At 45.4% G+C, this 26,276-nt stretch overlaps 1 protein-coding gene and 1 long non-coding RNA gene across 2 annotated transcripts in view; one reads left to right on the top strand and one right to left on the bottom strand.

Moving 5' to 3' along the window:
* Window positions 1-1,224: 1,224 nt before the first annotated feature.
* Window positions 1,225-26,034, top strand: LOC122460672. Its single transcript, XR_006282127.1, has 4 exons — window positions 1,225-1,422; window positions 19,277-19,283; window positions 22,813-22,818; window positions 26,024-26,034. It is a non-coding gene; the product is annotated as an uncharacterized LOC122460672 (long non-coding RNA).
* LOC119857534 (NACHT, LRR and PYD domains-containing protein 3-like) overlaps window positions 4,385-26,276 on the bottom strand; it is a 133,827-nt gene continuing 111,935 nt past the window's right edge. Inside the window, exons 3-8 of the mRNA XM_043516757.1 lie at window positions 23,482-23,571; window positions 16,253-16,426; window positions 14,584-14,754; window positions 14,072-14,245; window positions 7,088-7,200; window positions 4,385-5,181 (exon numbers count right to left, since the gene is read on the bottom strand). Of these exons, the coding sequence (XP_043372692.1) occupies window positions 5,165-5,181; window positions 7,088-7,200; window positions 14,072-14,245; window positions 14,584-14,754; window positions 16,253-16,426; window positions 23,482-23,571 (739 nt within the window). The 3' untranslated portion in view covers window positions 4,385-5,164. The remainder of the gene's footprint in view (window positions 5,182-7,087; window positions 7,201-14,071; window positions 14,246-14,583; window positions 14,755-16,252; window positions 16,427-23,481; window positions 23,572-26,276) is intronic.

The following is a 26,276-nucleotide window of genomic DNA, read 5'->3' as shown; positions in this document are numbered from 1 at the left end:
CAAATGTCATACACCTTGCAGCTAGGAAATCTATACATTTCTTCCCTAAAAATATAAAGACTTCTTACCCTTCCAAGCAGCACAATACCGCTATTTTTCTCCCTGCTAGCAAGGCTGGTAAACAAAGAGGCTCTCTCCCTCTCAGGAAGGAGGGGTAAGGGAAGTACTAGAATAAAATAAGAAACTTCCCCATAAATGAAATATATTCAGATAGAACCCTAAAACATTCTCATTAACTGACACACAATCTAACAGTAAAAAACCCACCCAACGACAAAACACTGGACCCCTGGAACCAGGGTGGGATTGTACTTGGCCCGCCAGCCTCAGCAACTGTCCATGCCACTATGACCACACTGCTATTTTTAGTGCACTAACTTGAGCAGAGCTAATGCGCATCTACCAACCTGCACTGGGAAAGGTCCTTCCAGTTTTTTGTGTAGCTACCTTAAAGAACTAGCTGCACTGACTGCCCAGCACTCCACCTCGGGCAAAAGGCACCTGAGATGGAAACAATGAGGCGCTTGGTCCAGTACTGCCCTGTATACACTCAGTACAGGACATGAAGACAGTTAGGAAGCATGCATGGACCGCATGGACCACATGGACACGGCTCACAAGAAAGCTCTGATCAAAGGCACATTGGGTGCATGCGCACCTAAAGTGGCTCACCCATAGGGACTGTCAGTAGAAAAAGAATCCTCAGTTATTGGCTGATCAAATGCAAAAATATTTCCCTCAGGAGACACTTTCCTGGGGCTAGGGGGAAAAGAAAATCATTCTCTCTTTCCCTTAAATCAAACTAATCCCATTAGCCAGGAAGAAAATAACTACTAATGTAATTTAGAAAGTCACTTCTCTGAAATTCCTGTAGAACTCTCCTCTATTGTGTTTTTTTTCTCAGCTGTCTCCATTTCTTGCTGGGCAACAACTTGCTCACTTACCTGATGTTTGAATATTATCCAGGTCATCCAGGGTGTTCAGAAACTTATTTGACTCTTCTGGGATATTAAAGAATATATGTTTCCTCTATGTATGGTCTGCAATTTGGATGGATGAGTGTGTGCAAGTTTGATATCTGTCTCCTTTCTGGCATCAGAAAAGAATGTATCTTATCATAGAGTCATAGGACTGGAAGGGACCTTGAGAGGTCATCTAATCAAGTCCTCTGCACTCATGGCAGGACTAAATATTATATAGACCATTCCTGACAGGTGTTTGTCTAACCTGCTCTTAAAAATCTCCAATGATGGAGATTTTACAACTTCCCCAGGCAATTTATTCTAGTGCTTAACCACCCTGACAGTTAGGAAGTTTTTCCTAATGTCCAACCTAAACCTCCCTTCCTGCAATTAAAGCCCATCGCTTCTTCTCCGATCCTCAGAAGTTAAGAAGAACTATTCTTCTCCCTCCTCCTTGTAGGTACTTGGAAACTATTATCATGTCTCCTCTCGGTCTTCTCTTTTCCAGACTAAACAAACCCAATTTTTTCAAATCTTTCTTCATAAGTCATGTTTTAATTTTTGTTGCTCTTCTCTGGACTTTCTCCAATTTGTCCACATCCTTCCTGAAATGTGGTGCCCAGAACTGGACACAATACTCCAGTTGAGGACCAATCAGCATGGAGTAGAGCAGAAGAATTACTTCTTGTTTCTTGCTTACAACACTCTTATTAATACATCCCAGAATGATGTTCACTTTTTTGCAACAGTGTTACACCATTGACTCATATTTAGCTTGTGGTACACTATGACCCCAGATCCTTTTCTGCAGTACTCCTTCCTACGCAGTCATTTCCCATTTTCTATGTGTGCAACTAATTGTTCCTTCCTCAGTGGAGTACTTTGCATTCGTCCTTATTGAATTTCATCCTATTTACTTCAGACCATTTCTCCAGTTTGTCCAGATCATTTTGAATTATTATCCTATCCTTCAAAGCACTTGCAACCCCTCCCAGCTTGATATTGTCCATATCTTTATACATTATGGAGTTCAATACTCTAGGAAAGCTCCATAACTTCTTCTCTATCTCAGAGGTGTATACAATTAGGACTAGATTGTTCCTAGCCCTTACATAGCCATTAAAGTGAACAGGAATTCCCCCACATTGGGCAGCCGCATCAGGTGTATCATGTATCCCCACTGCAGTTCTTGGGAGAACACAGGGGTTATACTGGAGATACTCTTCCCCAGAAGCAAGTGTGTGGGGCAGTAGGAAGAGCTGTGGTTGCATCTCCTATATATCACTCAGCAAAGACCATCTCCAGGAGAGAGAGACCTGTTGCGTTGAGGAGGGAGATGTCCCAAAAGGAAAAACAGGCTGCAACAAGGCCATTGCTAATAGAGAAATGAGAAGTCTCAGTTCCTTTTCTAAATAAGATAAGAAGGGTAAAATATCTCCCTACAGGTACCATGCAGTCTATAACTTTCCAAGGGAAGAACAGTAAAAATATTGCAACAGATCAAAACTTCTACTAGAGAAAAGTCTGGGCAACCCACATATAAACAAACATGTTTTGGAGAGAGGAGATTTGGGCCTCAATTGCTTCGAATACAGGTTCTGGGGTGTGGAGAGTCTAAGACAGAAATCCCTTGTGGAGGCCAAATCCAAGCAGTTATACTTAGCAGATGTGTGGAGAGAGGATCTTGTCACTGCTTTGTAAAATGTCTGCAATGAAGAAATCTCTGCAACAGACTGAGTGAGTCTATACATGACCTTCCAGCTTTAGTCATAACAAAAAGAGATGAATTCAGGACGTGGTCCTCTTTGTAACAGCATTGCTCAGAGAGCTGTTGTCAATTAAACAAAAAGCTAGATGGTGTGTATGATGTTGCACCACCTAATGCTTTATGGAAATATGCTTATGAAAGTAAATATGATATAACTGGAATATGTTTTATGCTACATATGCCATGTGACATATCTCTGTAAAGATTATGATCTACTGAATATATTCATCCTATTTGTATGCATGTATCATTTTTGTATTCAAAGTTATGAATATGGCTATGTACTTGTTTAATTTTAAGTAGCCTCACTGAAGCAGTTGGTCAGCTTCTTGAGAAAAGACTATTCTCAGTAAGTGCCCAATCAAGAAACACTTAAGATAACAAGGAACTTGGAGACACCAATCCACATCTGAGCTTTCTTGGGAATGTGGCCTGGCTGGTAAGGAACTCAGTCATGTATGGACAGACATGTGACTTGCCTGTATGACTCCAAAACTCTATCTTGGAGCTGGATTCTGGATAGGAGAGAGGAGGGGGTCTCAACCCACAAAAGAGTCTATTTAAGCCCCTGGGAGACCCCTCCATTTGGTCTAGAGCTGGCTCAAGAGATAGCCACTCCACCCCCAAGGAGACCTGAAAGAAAATGGAACAAAGGACAGTAACCACAGGGGTGTGAGTGATTGCTGGACCCAGACTAGAAGGAGGCTAGTCTGTAAGAGAAACTTATTGGAACATCTCTGAGGGTGAGATTTAGTTTGTAGTCACTTTCTTACTGTATTAGGTTTAGACTTGCGTGTTTTATTTTATTTGTTTGGTAATTTACTTTGTTCTGTCTGTTATTACTTGGAACCACTTAAATCCTACTTTTTGTATTTAATAAAATCACTTTTTACTTATCAATTAACCCAGAGTATGTATTAATACCTGGAGGGGGGCAAACAGCTGTGCATATCTCTCTATCAGTGTTATAGAGGCAAACAATTTATGAGTTTATCCTGTATAAGCTTTATACAGGGTAAAACAGATTTGGGTTTTGGACCCCATTGAGAACTGGGTACCTGGGTGTTGGAGACAGGAACACTTCTTAAGCTATTTTTAGTTAAGCCTGCAGCTTTTAGGGGATGTGGTTCAGACCTGGGTCTGTGTTTGCAGCAGGCAAACATGTCTGGCTCAAACAAAGCAAGGTTCTGGAGTCCCAAGCTGGCAGGGAAAATGGGCTTGGGGGTAGTCTCAGCATGTCAATTGGCAGTCCCAAGGGAGTTTCTGTGATCCAACCCATCAAGCGTGACAAAGCATCACTCTTAATATGAGACATACATGGACCAGATTATAAAAAACAATATTCTGTGGTTAATATTTTCAATTCTTCACCCACAAAATGTAAAAAGTACAATCTCTTCTTCAAATTTAAGGTTAGAAGGGATACTTGAGGCTGGTTATCCTAGAGGGAAAGAATCAACATTGCCTGGGTCAGCCTGTGCTTTCCCATTATTTCTATTGGATGCTTTGAATTTTCATGTTGTCAAAAATTTGTCAGGGGGAGTGGCTTTTTTGAAAGAAGAAGTTGCTGGTACATTTTCAGACTCTTAAATACGTCTTACTGATGTCTCTTTCCTTGCAATAAGAAGAAATTTTATATGAGATGTACACCAAATATTTTTCTAAATGTTTATTACATATTTGCCAGTATTACAGTACATTTCACCAAGTTGCAGGACAAAACATAAGATCTCGTCAGACTTTTTGTCTCCAGGAACTCAGCTGGAAATATTTTCCAAGAGAGAGACTGATATTATAAAAAGTGCGAGGACACAAAACACCCAAGGCAACTCCACCACCTCTCCCTGCCCACACATTCACCACACCCTGAAAGCGACAAGCCAAAGGAGCATTTGTTGGATTCGTTGGGAGAAGGGGTCCTAGACCTAAGCAGTGTTTGGTCAGTGACTGCTTGAAGCATGTGGTGAGAGAATGACTTTGAAATCTAATGTAGCTTCTTAAGTAAGGCATAAGTAAACATTTTATCTCTATTTTTCTTGTAACCATTTCTGACTTTTATGCTTCATTACTCGTACTTATTTAAAATCTTATTTTATTGTTCTATCTAATCCAGTGTGTTTAAATTGAAGTGTTTGGGAAATTCTACTTGGAGTGGCAAGTTATAAGCATATTATTAATTATTAAGTATTTATTAATTATTATTCTGCATTAATATTTCTGTGGGAACTTTAGAATTAATTCAACAGCTAAAGTGAATTTTAAGCTACTCCATGAATAGGGAGATTTCCTAATATGTATGCAGCTGAAAGAAATCTGAGCTAGCTATATTACTGCCATAATACAATGAACTTGTACAGTGAGGTGACTGCTTTGAGATTCAGAAATGTGCAGATCTGCAGCCTGCCCAAGTGCCTGAAGGATTCATTTCTGTCTTTCAAAAGGAGCAGAGACCTGAAAAGAGAAACGTGTCACAACTGTCACTTTTAAGAATAAAGAGTTTCAAATTTGGTGTTCAATTGCCACTGGTCAACAATAACTTGCTAATAGTGCAAAACCTAGGTGAAAAATCATTGTGCTGTGCTGGTTACACTCCCAATGCCAGTATGGCACAGCACCAAGAGTGTGCATGGTTCCATGATATTAGCACTTGTGCAACAAACAGACCCAGGAATTGAAGAGGAATTAGGTAACTCTTTATTTCGGTGTATAAGGAATGTCATAGTTTCAGAGACAACTGCACCTTTGATCCCCCTCCTGGTCTTCCTCGAGGGCGCCCACTTAAGTTTCAGGCTCCCAGCCCTCACCTCCCTCAGTTTTATGGGGTCCTAGTAAGCCCAAGTCTTTCCAACCCTTCTGCAAGGGTTGGTGCCCCCTCGGGCAGAAAGCCCTGTCCATTTGCTGGATCAAAAGAAGGCTGGATCAGTTCAGACTCAGCCTTTTGATGCCAAAAGCCCTTTCCTCGACCATTGGTCTCTGGAAAACCCTGTTGGTACCAGTAGATTCAGACCTTCCCAGGGGTTGGGACCTCTCTGGATGTTTTTACAGCTTGAGTGATTCACCTAAATGACCAACCCCCCCCCCCCACTGATTGTAGTTCCTGGAGCAGCTGAGATGACCCCTCCCCTTGGAGTTGCATACAATCCTTGGCCCACAATGATACAGAAAGCATTCACAACCTTAATACAATATGGTCCCCAAAGATGCTGCATCCGGTTGCAACCTCTGTCATGGTGACAACTGATACTAATAAATGATTTTTTCCCAACCCTACAAACATTTAGGATTAAGGCCTTAATCCATCTGCAATGTCTTTGTACTCTTGAATCATTCCCGTTACTCCCTGAAAGTCCAGGGGCTCACTAATTCCAGCAAAGGCTTCCTGCTTTCCATGTACTGAAGGAGCGTTTCTCTTTGGCTAACTGCTCTTTAAAGTCTCTCGAAACCCTCCAAATGCTCATTGTTACATTCACCTGCCATATTTTATGTTCCTGCCCACTGGCTTCACTGGAGTTGGAAATTGGCTTGTTTAGTTTGAATAACCTCTTGAATCTTGCCATTTAACCCTTCCTGCTTCCTTTCTGGTTTAGCTTTGTGCACCGCCTTCTGCAGCTCTGTGATATAGGTGAGTAAACTCCATGCTGAAGCTAAGGATTGTAATTCCCTCACTTTTGGTTGTAGGGTCTTTACTGTGAGCTTCCCCATTTTTAACAACCTCAGTCCCTCCAAATTTCAGTGTCATCCAGATAGTTCTGGCAGAATCTCTGCCCGAAAGATGTTACACGCAGTATTGTGGTCACTGTCACTAGCTGAACCAACTTCTTTCAGTCAGCCAGGAGTAAATTGAGAACAGCCTCTCCACTGGAACTGGTTATAGAAAATGTCTGGTCCCTTTGTGTTGTTTTTATGATTATATTACAATAGCACCTAGAGGCCTCAACCAGGCTGAAGCCTCACCATTCTCTCTGGGACTCTGAGCAAGGGACTTGCCACATAAGCTTTGTAGCTGTCTGGCCATTTTAAGTTTAGCTAGGCAAAGAAGAAGCTTTCAGCAAGAGTTGCTTGAACTGAAAAAATGGAGTCCTCAATGTACAGAGTAGAGATTCTGTTTCGGCATAGACCCCTGCTGGCTCGGGGGAATTAACCCTTCGTCTCTCATTAACACCTATGATTTGTTAATCCTCTATATGGCCTTTTATCAACCAGTGAAGCCAATATGTAGCAATGCTTAATAGCAGAACAAGTCCAACTTCCCGACAGTGCATCACAAAATTATTCCACATCATTTCTGAACTCCGAGACGTTAGTCTACAGATGAATGTATGACACTTAGATAGAAGACATTCCATCCTCCTTGTACCTGGGTTCTGATGCCTGGATGCTGCATTATGCACAATCGACAAACCAGGTTTTATCTTCTGCAAAACTTCCAATTCTTTGGTTGTTTTTTCATCTATGTGGATTTCTGACAAACTGTGAAAACAAAAAGGAACCATGACAAACAACTATCAACCTAAGGTCAAGCTTGTAAATATTTATCAACTTCTTAATGGAAATGAAGCTTAATAGAACATTGCAATTTTAACCACAGATTAAGTCAGTGTTAAAGTTATAATAAGACTAGACATCTTTAGAAAGTATAGAAATGCAGAATTAAGGTCCTCCAACAACACTAACTCTGCCCTCCTAACACCTGCCATCTTGTGCACCCTCCATGTCAGGTAGATGTGTGTCTAACAGCATCACAGAGTAACGTGTTAAATCTGAGACAGCGTGGCAGTTCAACCAGGAATATCTCAAACCCCACGTTACTGTGGAATTTTGTCTGCAGGCATCTTAAACCCCGTCCAACACACGTCATGCAGCTGAATGTACCTAACTGACTGGCAAGGGCAGAGGAGATGTAAGACGTTCACTGCAGTAGGGAGCTGAATCACTGTGGAGACTGAATGGTCGAAATGGTTGTCAAATATCCAGGGGCCGACCGGAGGAATTTCTATCAGGGAGTGGAGGGTCTTGGAGGGACCTTTGGTGCTTATAGGAAAAAAATCAAACCATTGCTTCGCTTTTCTATTTACCATCTAGACTTACTGTACAAACATGAATGAATTTAGCCCCCAGCACACCTGTGAGATAACCCCATTTAACAGATGAGGTAACTGAAGCACTAAGAGATGACATTTTCCAAAGCCTGTGCAGCCAAACCTGGCAGGCTGGGCAGCTACAAGGGTTTCCTTTTTGCTCCTCTGGAAGCTCATAGTGTTATTTAAAAGAAGGGAGGGTGTTAGTCATACATCAGGGGTCTGGTGGGAGTATGGAACAAAAAGAGAGAACAGTGTGTGGTTAAGGGCAAAGCGGCTCATTTTGAATTGTCAAAGGCCTAGCACGGCTCCCATGGTCCCAGACACATGCTGTTTTCATCACTACAGACCTGGAACTAACTCACAAGGTACAAGTTCACACCCTCACCTCCTGGCCAGGCATTAATTAGACAAGATGCTCCACACCTGGAGACCTCCACTGTGCACTGATTATCAAGGCCCAAAACAGATGCACAAGGAGTCAAGACACTATGGAGAATGACACAGATAGAGCAACTGTGGATTCATGGAAGAGAATTGGGGAGAATGAGAGGGAGGAGAGCCAGAAAGGAGCCCATCAGCAAGCAGAGGAATATTGGGAGGTGCTGACTAAGGCCTTCCAGGAATGGTCTGTGGGCCAGCACCAATTTCAGGACCATTCCCCATAATCAGTATTAAATGTAGAAATGTAATTTTATGTACCACACAGACAGCCAGGGGCACAAGCCAAAGCCTTCAAATGGCAGCTGGGAACCACCACGCAGTCATGTGTTTCTACACAAAATCATTAAGGATATCTGGGAAGCTGAGGAAATTCCTCAGGACTTCAAAGGTGTCATAATTACACTATGCAAAAATGAAGGGAACAAATCTGACTGTGGTAATTATCAGGGTATCTCCCTGCTACCTGTAGGTGGCAAAATCCTAGTCCACATTTTGCTCAATTGGCTTGTCAAAATAGTATCAGAGAAGTTTCTACCAGAGACCCAATGTGAATTTAGATCAGGTCAGAGCACCACAGACATGATTTACTTTTGTGAGACAAATTCCAGAAAAATGCATTCAGCAAAACATGGAACTATATGCTGTCATCATTGATCTTTAAAAACTGTGATCAGAAATGGCCTCTGGAAAATTCTAGAAAAGTTTGGCTGCCCCACCAAATTCATTAATATCATATGTCAATTCCATGAAGACATGACTGGTCAAGTACTCTCTGATGGTGGCTTCTCTAAACCATTTCCCATATCTAATGGGGTGAAACAAGGCTGAACGCTGGCACCAGCCCTTTTTGGTCTCTTATTTGCAACCATTCTGAATTACACAACTGACAACCTTCAAAAGGGCATCTACCCCAGGTACAGATTAAATGGAAAACTCTTCAATCTCCAAAGGCTTGCTGCAAACACAAAAGTTCTTGAGAAACTCATACATGTAGCTCTTTTTCCAGATGAATGTGCTCTATTTAATCAGAGTTAAGCTGTAGGTCATGGTTATCCCTGATAGGTTCTCAGAGGCAACTGTAATAGTCAGAGCGAGCCTGGTGCAAGATCTGAGGCCTGAGCCAGAGGCTGTGAACCAGTGTCAGGCCATGTAGTAAAGCGATGCTTACGAGTTCACTTTCTGGTACATGAACTTGGCAAAGTTGCTGCTAGCATTGCCAAAACATAGGCCCTCCTAAGTGCTAGGCCCTAGATATTTACAAAATACATTCCAGAAGGCCACTACAAATATACCTAGCATAAGATAAGATGTTTTGACAGAATAATGAATAGGGATGTTTTGTCTGAGATATCAGGAATAAGGTACAAGGGGAGGTAACCAGAATGTGGTACGTAAGTTTTGTATCCCAGTTGTTTGTCTCAGTCTATAAATGTTCGGGTACCTCACCTTAATCCTTTATGTGGCCAAGGGGACAGCGGAGACTCCCACTGCTGACTCAGCTGCTCCTTGCCACAGGGCACTCATGTCTTAATGTACTTGTGCAAGTTGTTAGGACTGTGTCTTGAAGGCAATAAACCTGGCCAAGTGCCTTTGTCACTCAACCATGCCTGTGGTCCTTCTCTCTGAGTAACACTGAGGTCTGTTGATATAGCAGGCTGCACTCTCTGCCAGTGCTGATAACATCGGGGCTCCAAGGACAGAAGCACTGAGCAGCTGAAACAACTTAGCAGCCTTGACAGCATCGCAGCAACAACATTCCACCCTTCAGCACTTAATTACAAGAAACATCAGCTAGAATACAAAAGGCAACCCAGGCCTTCAGAAGACTTCACCATTGGATAATCAACCAGCACATCATCAAACAGTCAACAGAACTGATTATATACAATTAAGGGTATGATTCTGTTACAGAGGCCATGGATCCTGCAACTTTCCCAGACCTCTGTGACTTCTGCAGTGGCACAGATGAAGCAGCCATCATCCCTGGGGCCTGCTGGAGCAGCAGACTCAGGACTGAAGTGGTGGGGGAGGGGGGTTGGGTCATCGGGGTTGGAGCAGCTGTCACAGCCAGTCCCCAGGGCCACCGGAGCAGTGACCGGTCCCAGGTCCCTCACAGCAGCAGGCTGGCATGCAGTCCCCTGGAGCAGCTGGCCATCGGCCAGCCCTGGGGCCCCCAGAAAAGCTGGCCGATGGCTGGCCCTGGAGCCGCCAGAGCAGCAGCCCCCAATCGCTCCTCCTGCAGCACTCCCACTGTTAGTCCCCCCCACCCCAGGGTATTTTTAGTAAAATTTGAGGGACAGGTTGCAGGCTTCTGTGAATTTTTGTTTATTGCCCGTGACCTCTCCCTCACTTTTACTAAAAATACTCAAAATAGAATCTAAACCTTATATATAATGCAGCAGTGATAGCGTCCCTTTCATATGGATGTGAAACATGGACAGCTTACCACAGACTTATTAAGCAACTTTAAAAATTCCACATGTGCTCTCTCCACTCCATTCAGAAGGTCAATGGCAAGACAAAGTCTCAATCATTAACATCCTTGAAAAAGCAAAAACCACCACTGAGGCAATGATCTTCCAAGCTCAGCTTAGATGGACAGGTCATGTTATCATAACCAGTAATGACAGACTTTTAAAGAAAGTTCCCTATGGTGAAATGAAACTCAGAAAGCTCCGGAGGGAGAGTCAAAGAAAATGTTTCAAAGACACCCTTGAGCAGAATCTGACCTTATGTGGCATAAATATTGATAACTTTGAAGACACAGCCAAGGGCAGACATGAATGGAGAGCTTCTGTCAATAACAATTGTGAACAGTTTGAGGAAGACAGACAAGAAAAACTGACTGAAAAAAAGAGCCAAGCATCACGCAGTCTTCCATGAGAGCCTGCGTGTTTGTGTGTGACATGTTTGCAGTCTTGTTCCTCATAGGTCAGGCTATACAGCCACAAGAGAACACATGTAATGCTGTGACATCATCAGATATGACAGACAGCCATACATGAGTTCCTCATAGATTTAGCAACGATTGACTGGTTCAGTGTTAGGACGGAAATAGCATTGCTAATGTGTGCAGTACTCATTGGAGGGGTTGGGGGAAGGGTAACCCAATTGCGCTCTTGTATTATTTGGTGAATAGTTTAGAACTCCAGATAAACAGGGGTTTTTTTAATTGTTTTGTAAAGGGTTCACTAGTCAAATATTGACCAAAATTCTACAAATTGGCAGAGAACATTTCAACTAGAGCTGGTTAGAAAATGTTTCCATCCCCTCATCCTCCAAATGTTCACTTGTTAAGTTGGGGGGCGGAGAAAGCCTGAAAAAAACAAAAAAAAACAAAAATATTTTGGTTTTCAGCTGAAAGTTTGTGTGTTTTCAGTGTTCTGTTTCCTGAAGAAAGACTGAGAATTTGAGAGGAAAGCAGATATTGTATGTGAAAATTTCCATTTAGTTCTAAACTAAATTTTCTGTCAAATGAATTTTTGACAAAAAAATTTCAACCAGCCTGTGGCAAACTGCCGGCACTACTATGATGGGTCTCATGCTTTCTCTTCTAAAGGAGGGGAGTGGAGAGGGAGGGACCCGGGCCTGCCCTCTACTCCGGGTCCCAGCCCAGGGGCCCTAGGGATAGCAGTAAACCACTTGAACTAGCGATTCCTTCCCCTGGGCTACTTCCTTTTCCTGCCCTTCAGCTTTGGGGCTTCCTGCCCTCCTTCTGCACAAACCAGGTGTCCCTTTATCTACGGTCTTGGTCTTCTTAGCCCACTGCAGTACTTCTCCAAACTCTCCTCTGCTTCCCTCCAAACTGCTCTCTGCTCCAACACCAATCCACTCTGCTATAAATTAATTAAAGCACCTGAAGCCAGTTACCTGATAAAAAAACCCCTACTTCAATCAGACAAGGGGAGGAGTTGAAGCAAACTTTCTTCCCTCTACAGGGAATAAGGCTCCCTTCTAACACTCTCCTGCTGCCCTGTGGCCATGCTCTATCACAAGCCCTAATTTCAACCAGTTCTGCTGCTGACTTCTACCTGTTAAGCAGGGAACTTGCCCACTGGAGCTGCTGCTACGTCTCTTGGAACACCTCCTGCCTCCCTTCACCCCACTGGCGTGAGCACCATAACCTGACTGTCTCCCATGATGCACCACAGTCTCTTCCTGTGACTGAGTTCTGCAGTACAGGCCCATCATGGGGGACATATGCTGGAAGGGGAATGCAGTCTGTCAAGGTTCCCTCCCCACTCTGAACTCTAGGGTACAGATGTGGGGGCCCGCATGAAAGACCCCCTACGCTTATTTCTACCAGCTTAGCTTAAAAACTTCCCCAAGGCACAAATCCTTCCTTGTCTTGGATGGGTACTGCTGCCACCACCAAGTGAGATAGACAAAGATTCAGGAAAAGGACCACTTGGAGTTCCTGTTCCCTAAAATATCCCCCCAAGACCCTTCACCCCCCTTTTCTGTGGAGGCTTGAGAATAATATACCAACTAAATAGGTAAACCAGATTCTTAAAAAACAGAACTTTATTATAAAGGGAAAAATAGTAAAAGAAGCACCTCTGTAAAATCAGGATGGAAGGTAACTTTACAAGGTAATCAGATTCAAAAACACAGAGCATTCCCCTCTAGGCAAAACTTTAAAGTTACAAAAAACAGGGATAAACCTCCCTCTAAGCATAGGGAAAATTCATAAGATAAATCAAAAGATAATCTAACTCACCGTGCCTTATTTACTTACTCTTTTTGCAATATTGTGACTCATTTTAGGAGAAGGAGTTTTCTGACCTGATGCTTCTCTGCTTCCCCAGAGAACACACACCAAAGAACACACACAAAGCCTTCCCCCACCCCAGATTTGAAAGTATCTTCTTTCCCCATTGTTCCTTTTGGTCAGGTGCCAACCAGGTTTTCTAAGCTTCTTAACCCCTTATAGGTAAGGAGGAATTCTAGGCTACCCTTAGCTATATGTTTATGACACAGCCAATAAGTGAGAATGAGCGGGATGAGAGACCCAAACTACAATTCCCATGGCACACTGCAGCAATTCAGGCAGACACAATGATTAACGTCGACCTGACCTAAAATGAAATGTTTTCATTTGATTTTCCTAACACACACACACACACACACACACACAGTTTTCCCATGGAAAATTTCAATTCTGAAGAAACCAACATTTTCTATCAGTGGGAACTTCCAGACCAGCTCTACTAACTGCTGTACAAACACTTGGGGAGACACTGTCCCTGCCCGGAAAATCACACATACACGGGGGAGAATTCTCCCTCCTTCTACAGTACCTGCACACTGCTGGAGCAGCATACAGGGCAGCAACTGCCCCTTAGCAGGTGGGGGGGGGCAATTCCCCCACTGCTAGCATTGTGCCCGACAGTCACAGGTTGCTTTGTGCAAGCCCCGGTGTTGGAGGCGGCAGGTTACCTAAGTTACACTGTCGGCTGTTTCAAGCCCTGACCAGCCTGGAGTCAGAGTGGCATAAAGGAGGCTTAAAGCCACTTTGGTCCCCCCTCCTAGGTTGCACTTATGTGCGCAGTGCTTTCTGGAGGCACAAAACACACTCCCATCCTCGGCCCGTACAGATCATCCCAGTTCACCTGATTAGTCCATGTAGTCGATACACAGCTAGGTGACCGGAAGACCCGTGCACACTGCAACGGATTCTTTTGATACAGTAAACCTGAAAAAAGAAAAGGAGTACCCGTGGCACCTTAGAGACTAACAAATTTATTAGAGCATAAGCTTTCGTGAGCTACAGCTCACTTCATCGGATGCATTTGGTGGAAAAACCTGGAGTCACTTACTCGAGCTTCTCTAACTTGCAGTTTGGATGTTTCAGTCCTTCACACAGAAGCTTCAGTCCTGAATAACTCAGGTTATTACCACCACTCAGGTTCAACTCTCTCAGGGACCGGTTAGTGCTGAACAGAGAAGAGAGATCTCCACAGCAAGCATCAGTCAGATGGCAATGCCAAACCCTGCAGAGATGGAGATGTGCACAGCGAACAGACAGTAGGGTGACCAGATTTCCTGATTTTATAGGGACAGTCCCAATCTGAGGCTTGGACATGGATTTTCATGTGGCTGTTACGAACGTTTGTGTACAACCATAAGATGTAATGTACAAAACCCACATTTACCTGCCCAAATGTCTGTGCTCACTATTAAGTAATTGTATATCCAGTTGCTCCTGCAAATGCAGGTGATTTCATAAGTGAAAATAGGACCTCAAAATATTATCAGTGCAAAATTAAACAGGACTTTTGCAAAGGCTGGTCTAACAAGGAAAGTATCAAGGAACTCAGCAAGGACTTACACTAATTTCTGCAGTTTACAGTTGGGATGTTTCAGTCCTTGACACAGAAGTTTAATTCCTGAATCTCCCAGTTCATTCCCACTCAGCTCCAGCTTAGTCAGGGACTGGTTTGTATTGAGGGCAGCAGAGAGATCCCCACAGGAAGCAGCTGTGAGATGGCACTGCCACAACCTGCAACGGGAACAGAGAGAGAAATAACCATCTCCTTCCAGGAAGGGGTCAGTATTTGCTTTACTTAATGCAGTGACACTTCCTTCTTTCTGGTAACTGGGTAGTTTCAGTGTCTATAAGGTCTGTATACATGTCACCCATTGCATTTTACTTATTAAAATTAATTACATGATGAATCCCTGACTCAGATTTTATTTGTGCACAATGCAAGAAGATTTTCAGAATATTCCAGACAGAGTGTGGGTCATCATCCGAGATTGCTATAACACAAAATATATGGCAGAATGTGGGTAAAACACAGAGCTGGGGACATACAAATTTAATTAACACATTATTTTTAATAAGCGTCGTCAGCATGGAAGCATGACCTATATAATGGTGGCCAAAACATGAAGGTGCATACGAATGTTTAGCATATCTGGTATGTAAATACCTTGCAATGCCAGCTACAAAAATGCCATGCAAACATTTGTTCTCACTTTCAGTTGACATTGTAAATAAAAAGTGGGCAGCATTATCTCCCGTAAATGTAAACAAACTTGTTTCTCTGAGCAATTGGCTGAACAAGAAGTAGGACTGAGGAGACTTGTAGGCTCTAAAGTTTTACATTGTTACAATCTACATTTGTAATTTGTGCTTTCACAATAAAGAGATTGCACTATGGTACCTGTATGAGGTGAATTGAAAACTAATATGTTTGGTTTATCATTTTTACAGTGCAAATATTTGTAATAGTAATAATATAGAGTGAGTACTGTACACTTTGTATTCTGTATTGTAATTGAAATCAACATACTTGAAAATGTAGGAAAGCATCCAAAATATTTAATAAATGTCAATTGGTATTCTATTGTTTAACAGTTTGATTAAAACAGTGATTAATTTTTTTAAGCATGATTAATTTTTGAGTTAATCATGTGAGTTAACTGTGATTACTCGACAGCCCTAGTATCAAGCACATTTACACCTGTATGACTGCGTCTACCCTTGCAGGATGAATCAGTCTTGGTAAAGTGGAGAGCAAGCTGGGGACTAGGAGGGAGAGGGAGGAGGCAGGTCACACTGGATTTTAAGGAAGGGTTACAAGGCGCCTGAGTTTGTGGTTATGGAATTCAATAAGAATGGAAAAGTCGAGCTGCTTGGCTAAGATGGTAGCAGAACTGAAGGAAGTCAGCACAGTGGCTGTACTCCCACCACTGATGCTCACTGAAGGATCCATCAGCACCACTTCCTGTCCTACATGTGTTGTCACATCCTTCTCCTGCTGAGTTTGCAAGACATGGTATTTATTACTGATTAATAAATATTTGCATTGCAGTAACATGTAGAGACTTCAACCAGGTCTAGGCCCCAGTGTCCCAGGTGCTGTACAAAAATATGACACTCTCTGCCTCAAACAGCTATTAGGCTAAAAGCTAGGACAAAGCAGGTGGGTGAAACAACACAGAGATGAGTGAAAAAGTCACATACTAACAAAATATAGCACTGGGTTACTTACAGCAATATCTGCAGTTTACAATGTGGATGTTTCAGTCCCTCACACAGATGTTTCAGTCCTAAGTCTCCCAGTGTATTGGCACTCAGATCCAGCTTTTCCAGGGGCCAGTTTCTAAAGAGGATCTTAGGAGAGAGGTCCTCAGGGAAAACAGATGAGAGTTTGCAGCTGGACAAGCTGAAGGGAAGAAATGAACAGATCAAAGTTACCTCTGCACTGTATGAAACAGTTACTAACCGTGCGTGGTTGGTGAACTCTCCATTCAAAGAGGCTAGCCCCATGCAGCACATGAGGCCCGCCGCTACCCCACCCCACCAGAGCCAGAGTAGCCCCGAGCCCTCCATTGTGGCTTGAGCCCCCCCAAATCCCACATTTCAGCCTTAGCCCCGCCTGCTCGGGTTCCAAGCCACTGGCCAGCCCGGGCATTAAGCTCCGGGCCACTGGCCTGAGCCAAGCCCACACCAGCTTCAGGGGAGAGGCGGAGCGAGAGCGGGGCCTCAGGGCACAGGGTGGGTGGGGCCATGGCCTGGGTTTGGGGAGGCTTAGCCTCCCCTGGTCTATTATATCTGTGGTCCATGTTACTAACAGTTCTGTAACTGTTGTTCTTCAAGATGTATTGCACATATCCTTTCCACTTTAGAAACATCTGCAAGTCCAGTGCACTGTTGTCAGAGATTTTTCCATCAGCAGGGGCGGCATATGGGTCCTCCACTGGCACGCGCTGCCGTGTGATGGTATAAAGGCTGGAGCTGCCCCTGACCCTCCTCAGTTCCTTCTAACCAAAAAGACTAGCTATAGAGGGATAGGAGGGTGGGATGTGGAATGGACACATGTAACACATCTTGCAGAACAACAGTTACAGAACAGGTTAGTAATTGTTCTTCTTCGAAACAAAGTGGAAACCTAAAGTGGACCACACATGTGCTGTCACTCAAAGAGCCACCGCTTAGTGATAGATTCCATCTGGGGACTTCCATAGTTTCATAGAGTTTAAGGCCAGAGGGGACCACCAGATCATGTTGTCTGACCTCCTATAGATCACAGGCCACGACACAGCACCAGGACACCCCTATATTAATCCCAAAGACTTTAGTTAGCCCAAAACATTTCAGTCCTCAGGAAACTAAACTGTTGTGCACCAGTGGCAGAGAACAAGAGAGACTGAGGTGCCACCATGGCTAAGGCCCTCGCAAAGGCAGGGATGAGATTTCACGAGATATACCCAGACGCTATCAGCAGGTGATCCACGCCCCACACTGCAGGATATGACAACCCCTTTCCCCCCACCCCTGCCAAAGTCCCTGCCAATCTGCCTGGGAGAAATTCCTTCCTGACCCCAAGTCTGAAGATCAGTATATGACTGAGCATGTGAGCAAGACACCCCAGCCAGGCATCTTAGACAGATGGTTTTGTAGCATCTCAGAGCACTGGTCCACTCTATCCAGTGTCCCATCTCCAGCTGGGCCTAATCTCTGATGCTACAGAAGAAGGCAGAAAAAACCCAGACTACACCAAGCCAGTTGTATATTGAAAAAAATTCGTTCCTGACCCCTGCAGCATGAGATTTCATTTGATTATCGTCATCATCTGAATGCAGAGCTGCCAGCAGCTTTATGAGCATGTTGAGGCAATGCAGGCACAGTATGAGTGAGGCATGTGGTCTCGTCTGGAGGAGCTCTGACCATCTGGTCAATCCAGAGGTTTACAGCTGGGACAGCCTGACCCCCAGAGATTTTTTTCAATGCACCCACCCCAAGCCTATCAGGGAGCAGGAGCCTGCTTCCATCTCTAGGGAGCCTAAAATTTAATTCTGGGGGACTGAAAATCATGCATCCGATGAAGTGAGCTGTAGCTCACAAAAGCTTATGCTCAAATAAATTTGTTAGTCTCTAAGGTGCCACAAGTACTCCTTTTCTTTTTGTGAATACAGACCAACACGGCTGCTACTCTGAATTCTGGGGGACTGAAAACTATGGCTAAAACTTCCCAGTACAGTTACACTAGGGAGACAGGACAGCTTAATGACACTTCAGGAAACATGGGCCTGATAACTAGGGACTTGATCCTGCAATCCTGCCTCACACAAACAGTCCTTACTACTAAATAATTAATTACTAAGTGAAGCAGTGTCTCCTGGACTTCCCAAAGACTAATCACATGGAGACGATATTACAGGATCAGATTCTAGCAGCATTCTCACACCAGAATACATAAATGGATAATCTTGATGATTTACACGTTTTTGCCTAGAAAACAATATACCCTTCTGACAAAATACTCATCTACCTTACCTTCAGAAACATGAAAAACATGGACATGATTGATTAATAATTGTGACTGTAATTTATCCTTGTCCTCTCTCTCCCGCCCCCTCCCCTTTCTGCTCCCCTACCCGCAATCTGTGTGTTATGCTGACTTGTAATGCTTGGTTTTCACCTAGATTGCTGTTCCCTTGAACCATGGTAGCATGTTCAGGGGAGTGGGGTGGGTGGTGGTCAGATGGCTGAGAAGTATGCACAGGTGGGCAGGTGCTGAGAGTGGGACAGAACAGACAGAGGTGGGGATGAAATGAAAAGCAGAAACAGAGCAAGTATGATTAACTTTTGTTCAGTAAAGGACAAAACACGTTTCACATTAGAAAGACAGATTAAAATAAATAACATGACTATCTCGAGTGGGAGGGTCAAAGTGTGCTAAGGAACTTTAGTGCGTGGCAGCAGGCCCCACACAGTCAGTTGGTGCACGGCTCCCCCGCTTGCTGCACATTAACCCTAAGAAAGAACAGTGGCATTTGTAGTACCTGCACAGAGCCATAGTTTAGCCAGGCCACCAGGGGGCCATACGTGAGAAGAATACAAGTTTTCAGCCAGCAGGAAATGAAGATCACTTGGTGACTTACCCTAGTGTCCCAAGTCTCTGTGCATTCAACAATCACCTCACTGTCCCCAGGAGACAATTTAAGGAAGAGAACAGAGGACATTTGTTCTCTTAGGGGCAAATCCAGTACCTTTCCCAGTGGCCACAGAGCAACCTTGTATTCATCTGTGCAGGGGTATGCTGGGTATGTGAGATGCAGTGCAGAGGGTGGGTCTCTCTCACTATTAGTATTAGGCTGGATTAGTTTCTGTGAAGAAACTCCACAGCCGCTCTGTGCCCTGGGTGAGGAGGATTCCTCCACCTTGTGCATCAGCCCAGCAGCTGGCCTACTTACAGGGCAGGGGCAGAGACAAGGGTTTGCCACACAGTTAGTTTAGTGGTTTCATGGAGTTTGATCCCAAACTCAGGATAGCCTTCTAGGGGCACAAAGCTCTAAAGATGTAGAGCAGGTTGCACAGAGGAGCCAAGAGGCCAGTGAAGAAGCTTGGCAACATGTGACCTCCAGAAGAGGTAAGCGGAATGTCCGGGTTCCAGTAACACAGACACAGGTAACTAACCGCTTTCATGTTCTCTCCACAGGTACCAATGCGGAGAGTGGACCAGATGATATGTCTGGGGGGAGAAAGCAGAAGGAGACTCCGCTGGTTGGGAGGCATGAGATGCGATGTCCTGAGGTTGGAGGTTCCACGACCACCACTCCCAAGAGGAGAAGGCGGGTGGTGGTGGTCGGGGACTCTCTCCTCCGGGGACTGAGTCATCTATCTGCCGCCCTGACCGGGAAAACCGAGAAGTCTGCTGCTTGCCAGGGGCTAAGATTCGTGATGTGACGGAGAGACTGCCGAGACTCATCAAGCCCTCGGATCGCTACCCCTTCCTGCTTCTCCACGTGGGCACCAATGATACTGCCAAGAATGACCTTGAGCGGATCACTGCGGACTATGTGGCTCTGGGAAGAAGGATAAAGGAGTTGGAGGCGCAAGTGGTGTTCTCGTCCATCCTCCCCGTGGAAGGAAAAGGCCTGGGTAGGGACCGTCGAATCGTGGAGGTCAACGAATGGCTACGCAGGTGGTGTCGGAGAGAAGGCTTTGGATTCTTTGACCATGGGATGGTGTTCCATGAAGGAGGAGTGCTGGGCAGAGACGGGCTCCATCTTACAAAGAGAGGGAAGAACATCTTTGCCAGCAGGCTGGCTAACCTAGTGAGGAGGGCTTTAAACTAGGTTCACCGGGGAAGGAGACCAAAGCCCTGAGGTAAGTGGGAAAGCGGGATACCGGGAGGAAGCACAGGCAGGAAGGTCTGTGAGGGGAGGGCTCCTGCCTCATACTGGGAATGAGGGGCGATCAACAGGTTATCTCAAGTGCTTATATACAAATGCACAAAGCCTTGGAAACAAGCAGGGAGAACTGGAGGTCCTGGTGATGTCAAGGAATTATGACGTGATTGGAATAACAGAGACTTGGTGGGATAACTCACATGACTGGAGTACAGTCATGGATGGTTATAAACTGTTCAGGAAGGACAGGCAGGGCAGAAAAGGTGGGGGAGTAGCACTGTATGTAAGGGAGCAGTATGACTGCTCAGAGCTCCGGTACGAAACTGTGGAAAAACCTGAGTGTCTCTGGATTAAGTTTAGAAGTGTGTGCAACAAGAGTGATGTCATGGTGGGAGTCTGCTATAGACCACCGGACCAGGGGGATGAGGTGGATGAGGCTTTCTTCCGGCAACTCACGGAAGCTACTAGATCGCATGCCCTGATTCTCATGGGTGACTTTAATTTTCCTGATATCTGCTGGGAGAGCAATACAGCGGTGCATAGACAATCCAGGAAGTTTTTGGAAAGCGTAGGGGACAATTTCCTGGTGCAAGTGCTAGGGGAGCCAACTAGGGGGAGCGCTTTTCTTGACCTGCTGCTCACAAACCGGGTAGAATTAGTGGGGGAAGCAAAAGTGGATGGGAATCTGGGAGGCAGTGACCATGAGTTGGTTGAGTTCAGGATCCTGATGCAGGGAAGAAAGGTAAGCAGCAGGATACGGACCCTGGACTTCAGGAAAGCAGACTTTGACTCCCTCAGGGAACAGATGGCCAGGATCCCCTGGGGGACTAACATGAAAGGGAAGGGAGTCCAGGAGAGCTGGCTGTATTTCAAGGAATCCCTGTTGAGGTTACAGGGACAAACCATCCCGATGAGTCGAAAGAATAGTAAATATGGCAGGCGACCAGCTTGGCTTAATGGTGAAATCCTAGCGGATCTTAAACATAAAAAAGAAGCTTACAAGAAGTGGAAGCTTGGACATATGACCAGGGAAGAGTATAAAAATATTGCTCGGGCATGTAGGAAAGATATCAGGAGGGCCAAATCGCACCTGGAGCTGCAGCTAGCAAGAGATGTCAAGAGTAACAAGAAGGGTTTCTTCAGGTATGTTGGCAACAAGAAGAAAGCCAAGGAAAGTGTGGGCCCCTTACTGAATGAGGGAGGCAAGCTAGTGACAGAGGATGTGGAAAAAGCTAATGTACTCAATGCTTTTTTTGCCTCTGTTTTCACTAACAAGGTCAGCTCCCAGACTGCTGTGCTGGGCAACACAAAATGGGGAAGAGATGGCCAGCCCTCTGTAGAGATAGAGGTGGTTAGGGACTATTTAGAAAAGCTGGACGTGCACAAGTCCATGGGGCCGGACGAATTGCATCCGAGAGTGCTGAAGGAATTGGCGGCTGTGATTGCAGAGCCCTTAGCCATTATCTTTGAAAACTCGTGGCGAACGGGGGAAGTCCCGGATGACTGGAAAAAGGCTAATGTAGTGCCCATCTTTAAAAAAGGGAAGAAGGAGGATCCTGGGAACTACAGGCCGGTCAGCCTCACCTCAGTCCCTGGAAAAATCATGGAGCAGGTCCTCAAAGAATCAATCCTGAAGCACTTAGAGGAGAGGAAAGTGATCAGGAACAGTCAGCATGGATTCACCAAGGGAAGGTCATGCCTGACTAATCTAATCGCCTTTTATGATGAGATTACTGGTTCTGTGGATGAAGGGAAAGCAGTGGATGTATTGTTTCTTGACTTTAGCAAAGCTTTTGACACGGTCTCCCACAGCATTCTTGTCAGCAAGTTAAGGAAGTATGGGCTGGATGAATGCACTATAAGGTGGGTAGAAAGCTGGCTAGATTGTCGGGCTCAACGGGTAGTGATCAATGGCTCCATGTCTAGTTGGCAGCCGGTGTCAAGTGGAGTGCCCCAGGGGTCGGTCCTGGGGCCCGTTTTGTTCAATATCTTCATAAATGATCTGGAGGATGGTGTGGATTGCACTCTCAGCAAATTTGCGGATGATACTAAACTGGGAGGAGTGGTAGATACGCTGGAGGGGAGGGATAGGATACAGAAGGACCTAGACAAATTGGAGGATTGGGCCAAAAGAAATCTAATGAGGTTCAATAAGGATAAATGCAGGGTCCTGCACTTAGGATGGAAGAATCCAATGCACCGCTACAGACTAGGGACCGAATGGCTCGGCAGCAGTTCTGCGGAAAAGGACCTAGGGGTGACAGTGGACGAGAAGCTGGATATGAGTCAGCAGTGTGCCCTTGTTGCCAAGAAGGCCAATGGCATTTTGGGTTGTATAAGTAGGGGCATAGCGAGCAGATCGAGGGACGTGATCGTTCCCCTCTATTCGACACTCGTGAGGCCTCATCTGGAGTACTGTGTCCAGTTTTGGGCCCCACACTACAGGAAGGATGTGGATAAATTGGAAAGAGTACAACGAAGGGCAACGAAAATGATTAGGGGTCTAGAGCACATGACTTATGAGGAGAGGCTGAGGGAGCTGGGATTGTTTAGTCTGGAGAAGAGAAGAATGAGGGGGGATTTGATAGCTGCTTTCAACTACCTGAAAGGGGTTTCAAAGAGGATGGCTCTAGACTGTTCTCAATGGTAGCAGATGACAGAACGAGGAGTAATGGTCTCAAGTTGCAATGGGGGAGGTTTAGATTGGATATTAGGAAAAACTTTTTCACTAAGAGGGTGGTGAAACACTGGAATGCGTTACCTAGGGAGGTGGTAGAATCTCCTTCCTTAGAGGTTTTTAAGGTCAGGCTTGACAAAGCCCTAGCTGGGATGATTTAACTGGGACTTGGTCCTGCTTTGAGCAGGGGGTTGGACTAGATGACCTTCTGGGGTCCCTTCCAACCCTGATATTCTATGATTCTATGATTCTATGATTCTTTAGATATTTACTGTGATTTGCAGCTCAGAGTTACATTTCAAATGGAATACAGAGTAATACCAGACAATGGGCAGAAATGCATTGCTGCTGAACTCCTGGCATAGCAGCAGTAACAAAAGGGCTGTAAGAGAGGTGTTTGCTTACGATATTGTCTTTAGTTTACAGTTTGGATGATTGAGTTCTTGCAACAATGCGTAGGCAGTTGAAGTTCTCGGATCTTTCATCAGTGGGTTCCTAGAAGAGAGAACGCAAGTTTTAAATATCATTTCCTAAAGGCAGATTTCCCATCTCTTTTCCTGAAGATGATGGTGTAGGTTTTATTCCACAGCAGACATTTATTAGCCTCTTTAAAAAGAAAAGAAAGAAGCATATGAAGACCTCACAGTCCATTGTTCTGATATCATGTTAGCTATTCATTCCTAAAAGCAGCATAACCCCCACTTATCCTGTGTAGCATTTGCCCCATCTAGTGGCTTAGCCATATAAAACAGGGTTATGGGTGAGCTGCTTCTTTCAGTGAAAATCCTGCTGTGCCTTTCAGTTTGGCATGGGAGAAGGAACATATCTCAGAAGAATGGAAAAAAGGGTTCTTAATCAAACTCCCTTACAAAGAAGATTTGAGTGACTGTGACAAATGGCAGAAGAAGACACTGCTTTCAGGCCCAGGGAAAGTTTTCTGTGCAATCATCCTAAATCAGAATTAACTAAGGGCATGGCTACACTTGCGAGTTAGAGCGCATTAAAGCAGCCCTGTGCGCTCTAACTCATGATGCATCCACACTGGCAAGGCACGTAGAGTGCCCGGACTCCGCGACTGGAGCGCTCCTGGTAATCGACCTCCGCGAGAGGCATAACGCTTGGTGCACCCTGGCTGGAGTGCCGCGGCGCCAGTGTAGATGCCCTGGCCTCTTAATGTGCTCTGATCGGCCTCCAGAAGTGTCCCACAATGCCTCTTCTAGCCACTCTGGTCATCACTTTGAACTTTACTGCCTGCCCTCAGGTGACCAACCGTCAGACTTGCCCTTTAAATTCTCTGGGAATTTTGAAAATCCCCTTCCTGTTTGCTCGGCAAGGTGTGGAGTGCTCTCAGCGAAACTTTCCACGTGACCATGCCTCCACGCGCCAGGCGATCCCCAGTATGGAGCAATGGCAAGGTGCTAGACCTCAATGTTTGGGGGGGAAGAAGCTGTCCAGTCCCAGCTGTGCTTGAGCCATAGGAATTACGATACCTTCGGGCAGATATCAAGGGACATGCTGGAAAGTGGCCATGACCGGGATGCACTGCAGTGCAGGGTTAAAGTGAAGGATCTGCGGAATGCCTACTACAAAGCCCATGAGGCAAACTTCTGCTCTGGTGCTGCCCCCACAACCTGCCGTTTCTACAAAGAGCTGGACGTGATACTTGGGGGTGACCCACCTCCACTCCAAAGATCACCATAGACACTTCAGAGCCTTGTTCAAAAAGGTAGGAGGAGGAGAAGGAAAGCGGGAGTAAAGGTGCTGAGGTGGGGGAAGAAGCCCCAGCATCCCTAGATACATGCAGCCAGTAGCTGTTTTCAAGCCAGGAGGAAGGTAGCCAGTCGCAGCGGCCGGTGCTTGGGGAAGGACAAACACCAGAGGATGTGCCTGGTAAGCGGCTTTTATTTTGGGAAGGAAGTTATTAGGTGTGGGCTCTTGGGGTGAGGAGGGTTAGGGCTACATGCATGCCTAGATGCGGAATAGGGCGTTGATGTGCTCTCTCACATCGCGGTAATCGGCCTCAGTGATCTCTTCAAAGGTCTCATGCAGAAGCTGGGCAATGCGCTTACACAGGTTCCTTGGGAGAGCTACTGTGCTCCTTGTCCCAGTCAGGCTAACATGTCTACAGCACTGTGCCGTGGGGGGCGGGGTGACCATTGCTGCACACAGGCAAGCTGCATATGGGCCAGGGCAGAAGCCGCATTGTAGTAGAAGAACTTCCCTTGCTTCCCAGGTCACCCTCAGCAGCGAGATAGCTTCCAGGATGAACTCCTGTGGAAAATGTGGGGACAGTGTTCAGTATAGGGGCCCCCTGCAACTGTTGGCTCTCCCCAGGGCACAGAACCACAGAGGACAGTTCGGCTGTGAAACAATCATTCCCCCTTGACCCTGTGCTTACTCACCATTTTGAGGCTCCTTTGGGTTATGTGCGCTTGCTTTGGGATGGGCAAATTCTGCTATCGTTAGACTGTGCTTGTCTTTAAATATGGGTGAATCATTGCTCTGTCTGGTGTGCACTATGCTGCCTCTGTTAAATGTTGCATTTTGCCTTTACAGATGCAACCTTGAGATCTCAGCCATCCGTGTTATCACAGGCTGAAAGACTCCAAAGAATTAGGAAGAGGCCACATAAAAGCAAAGAAGGCATGCTGCATGAAATCATGCAGCAGTCCCTTAATGAAAATCAAAAAGCGCAGGGGTGGAGGGAGAGTGAAAGGAGGATCCGCCAGCAGATTGCAGAGCACTGGAACCAAAGCGCGGTGCACCGGCAATAAAGCACAGAGAGGCTGATAAGCATTATGGAGCTCCAAGCAGACTCAATCCAGGTGCTCGTAGCCATGCAGGCAGAGCACTACCGCTCCTGCCCCCACCCTGCAGCCCTTGTCCCAAAACTCTTTCCCTTGTGCCCCCATGTCACCTCCAACCTACCTGTAGCTTTACCACCCAGGCTTGCAAACTCCCCCCTAGAGCTAGGTGAGAAGTGAGGATGCATTGCGGGTCCTCTGCCTTTCTCTGCCCCAGAGCTAGGGGATGGCAGAACAACCCTGCATGCTTCCAAGGCGGCCCTCTGGGAAAGCTTTTGTCAATTTCACTAACAGAAAATGAAACTCACAAGAGCCTTTCAGGCAGGTAGCTACATTCTATTTCCTCATAATAAAATCTAATTTTTTTGGCAAAACTGAAATCCTCATGGAAAGTTT

The sequence above is a fragment of the Dermochelys coriacea genome, chromosome 6 (genome assembly GCF_009764565.3).
Source record: "Dermochelys coriacea isolate rDerCor1 chromosome 6, rDerCor1.pri.v4, whole genome shotgun sequence".
NCBI classification, from domain to species: Eukaryota; Metazoa; Chordata; order Testudines; family Dermochelyidae; genus Dermochelys; species Dermochelys coriacea.
The sequence above is the reverse complement of the archived record's forward strand: the minus strand, read 5'-3'. Positions and strand labels throughout refer to the sequence as shown.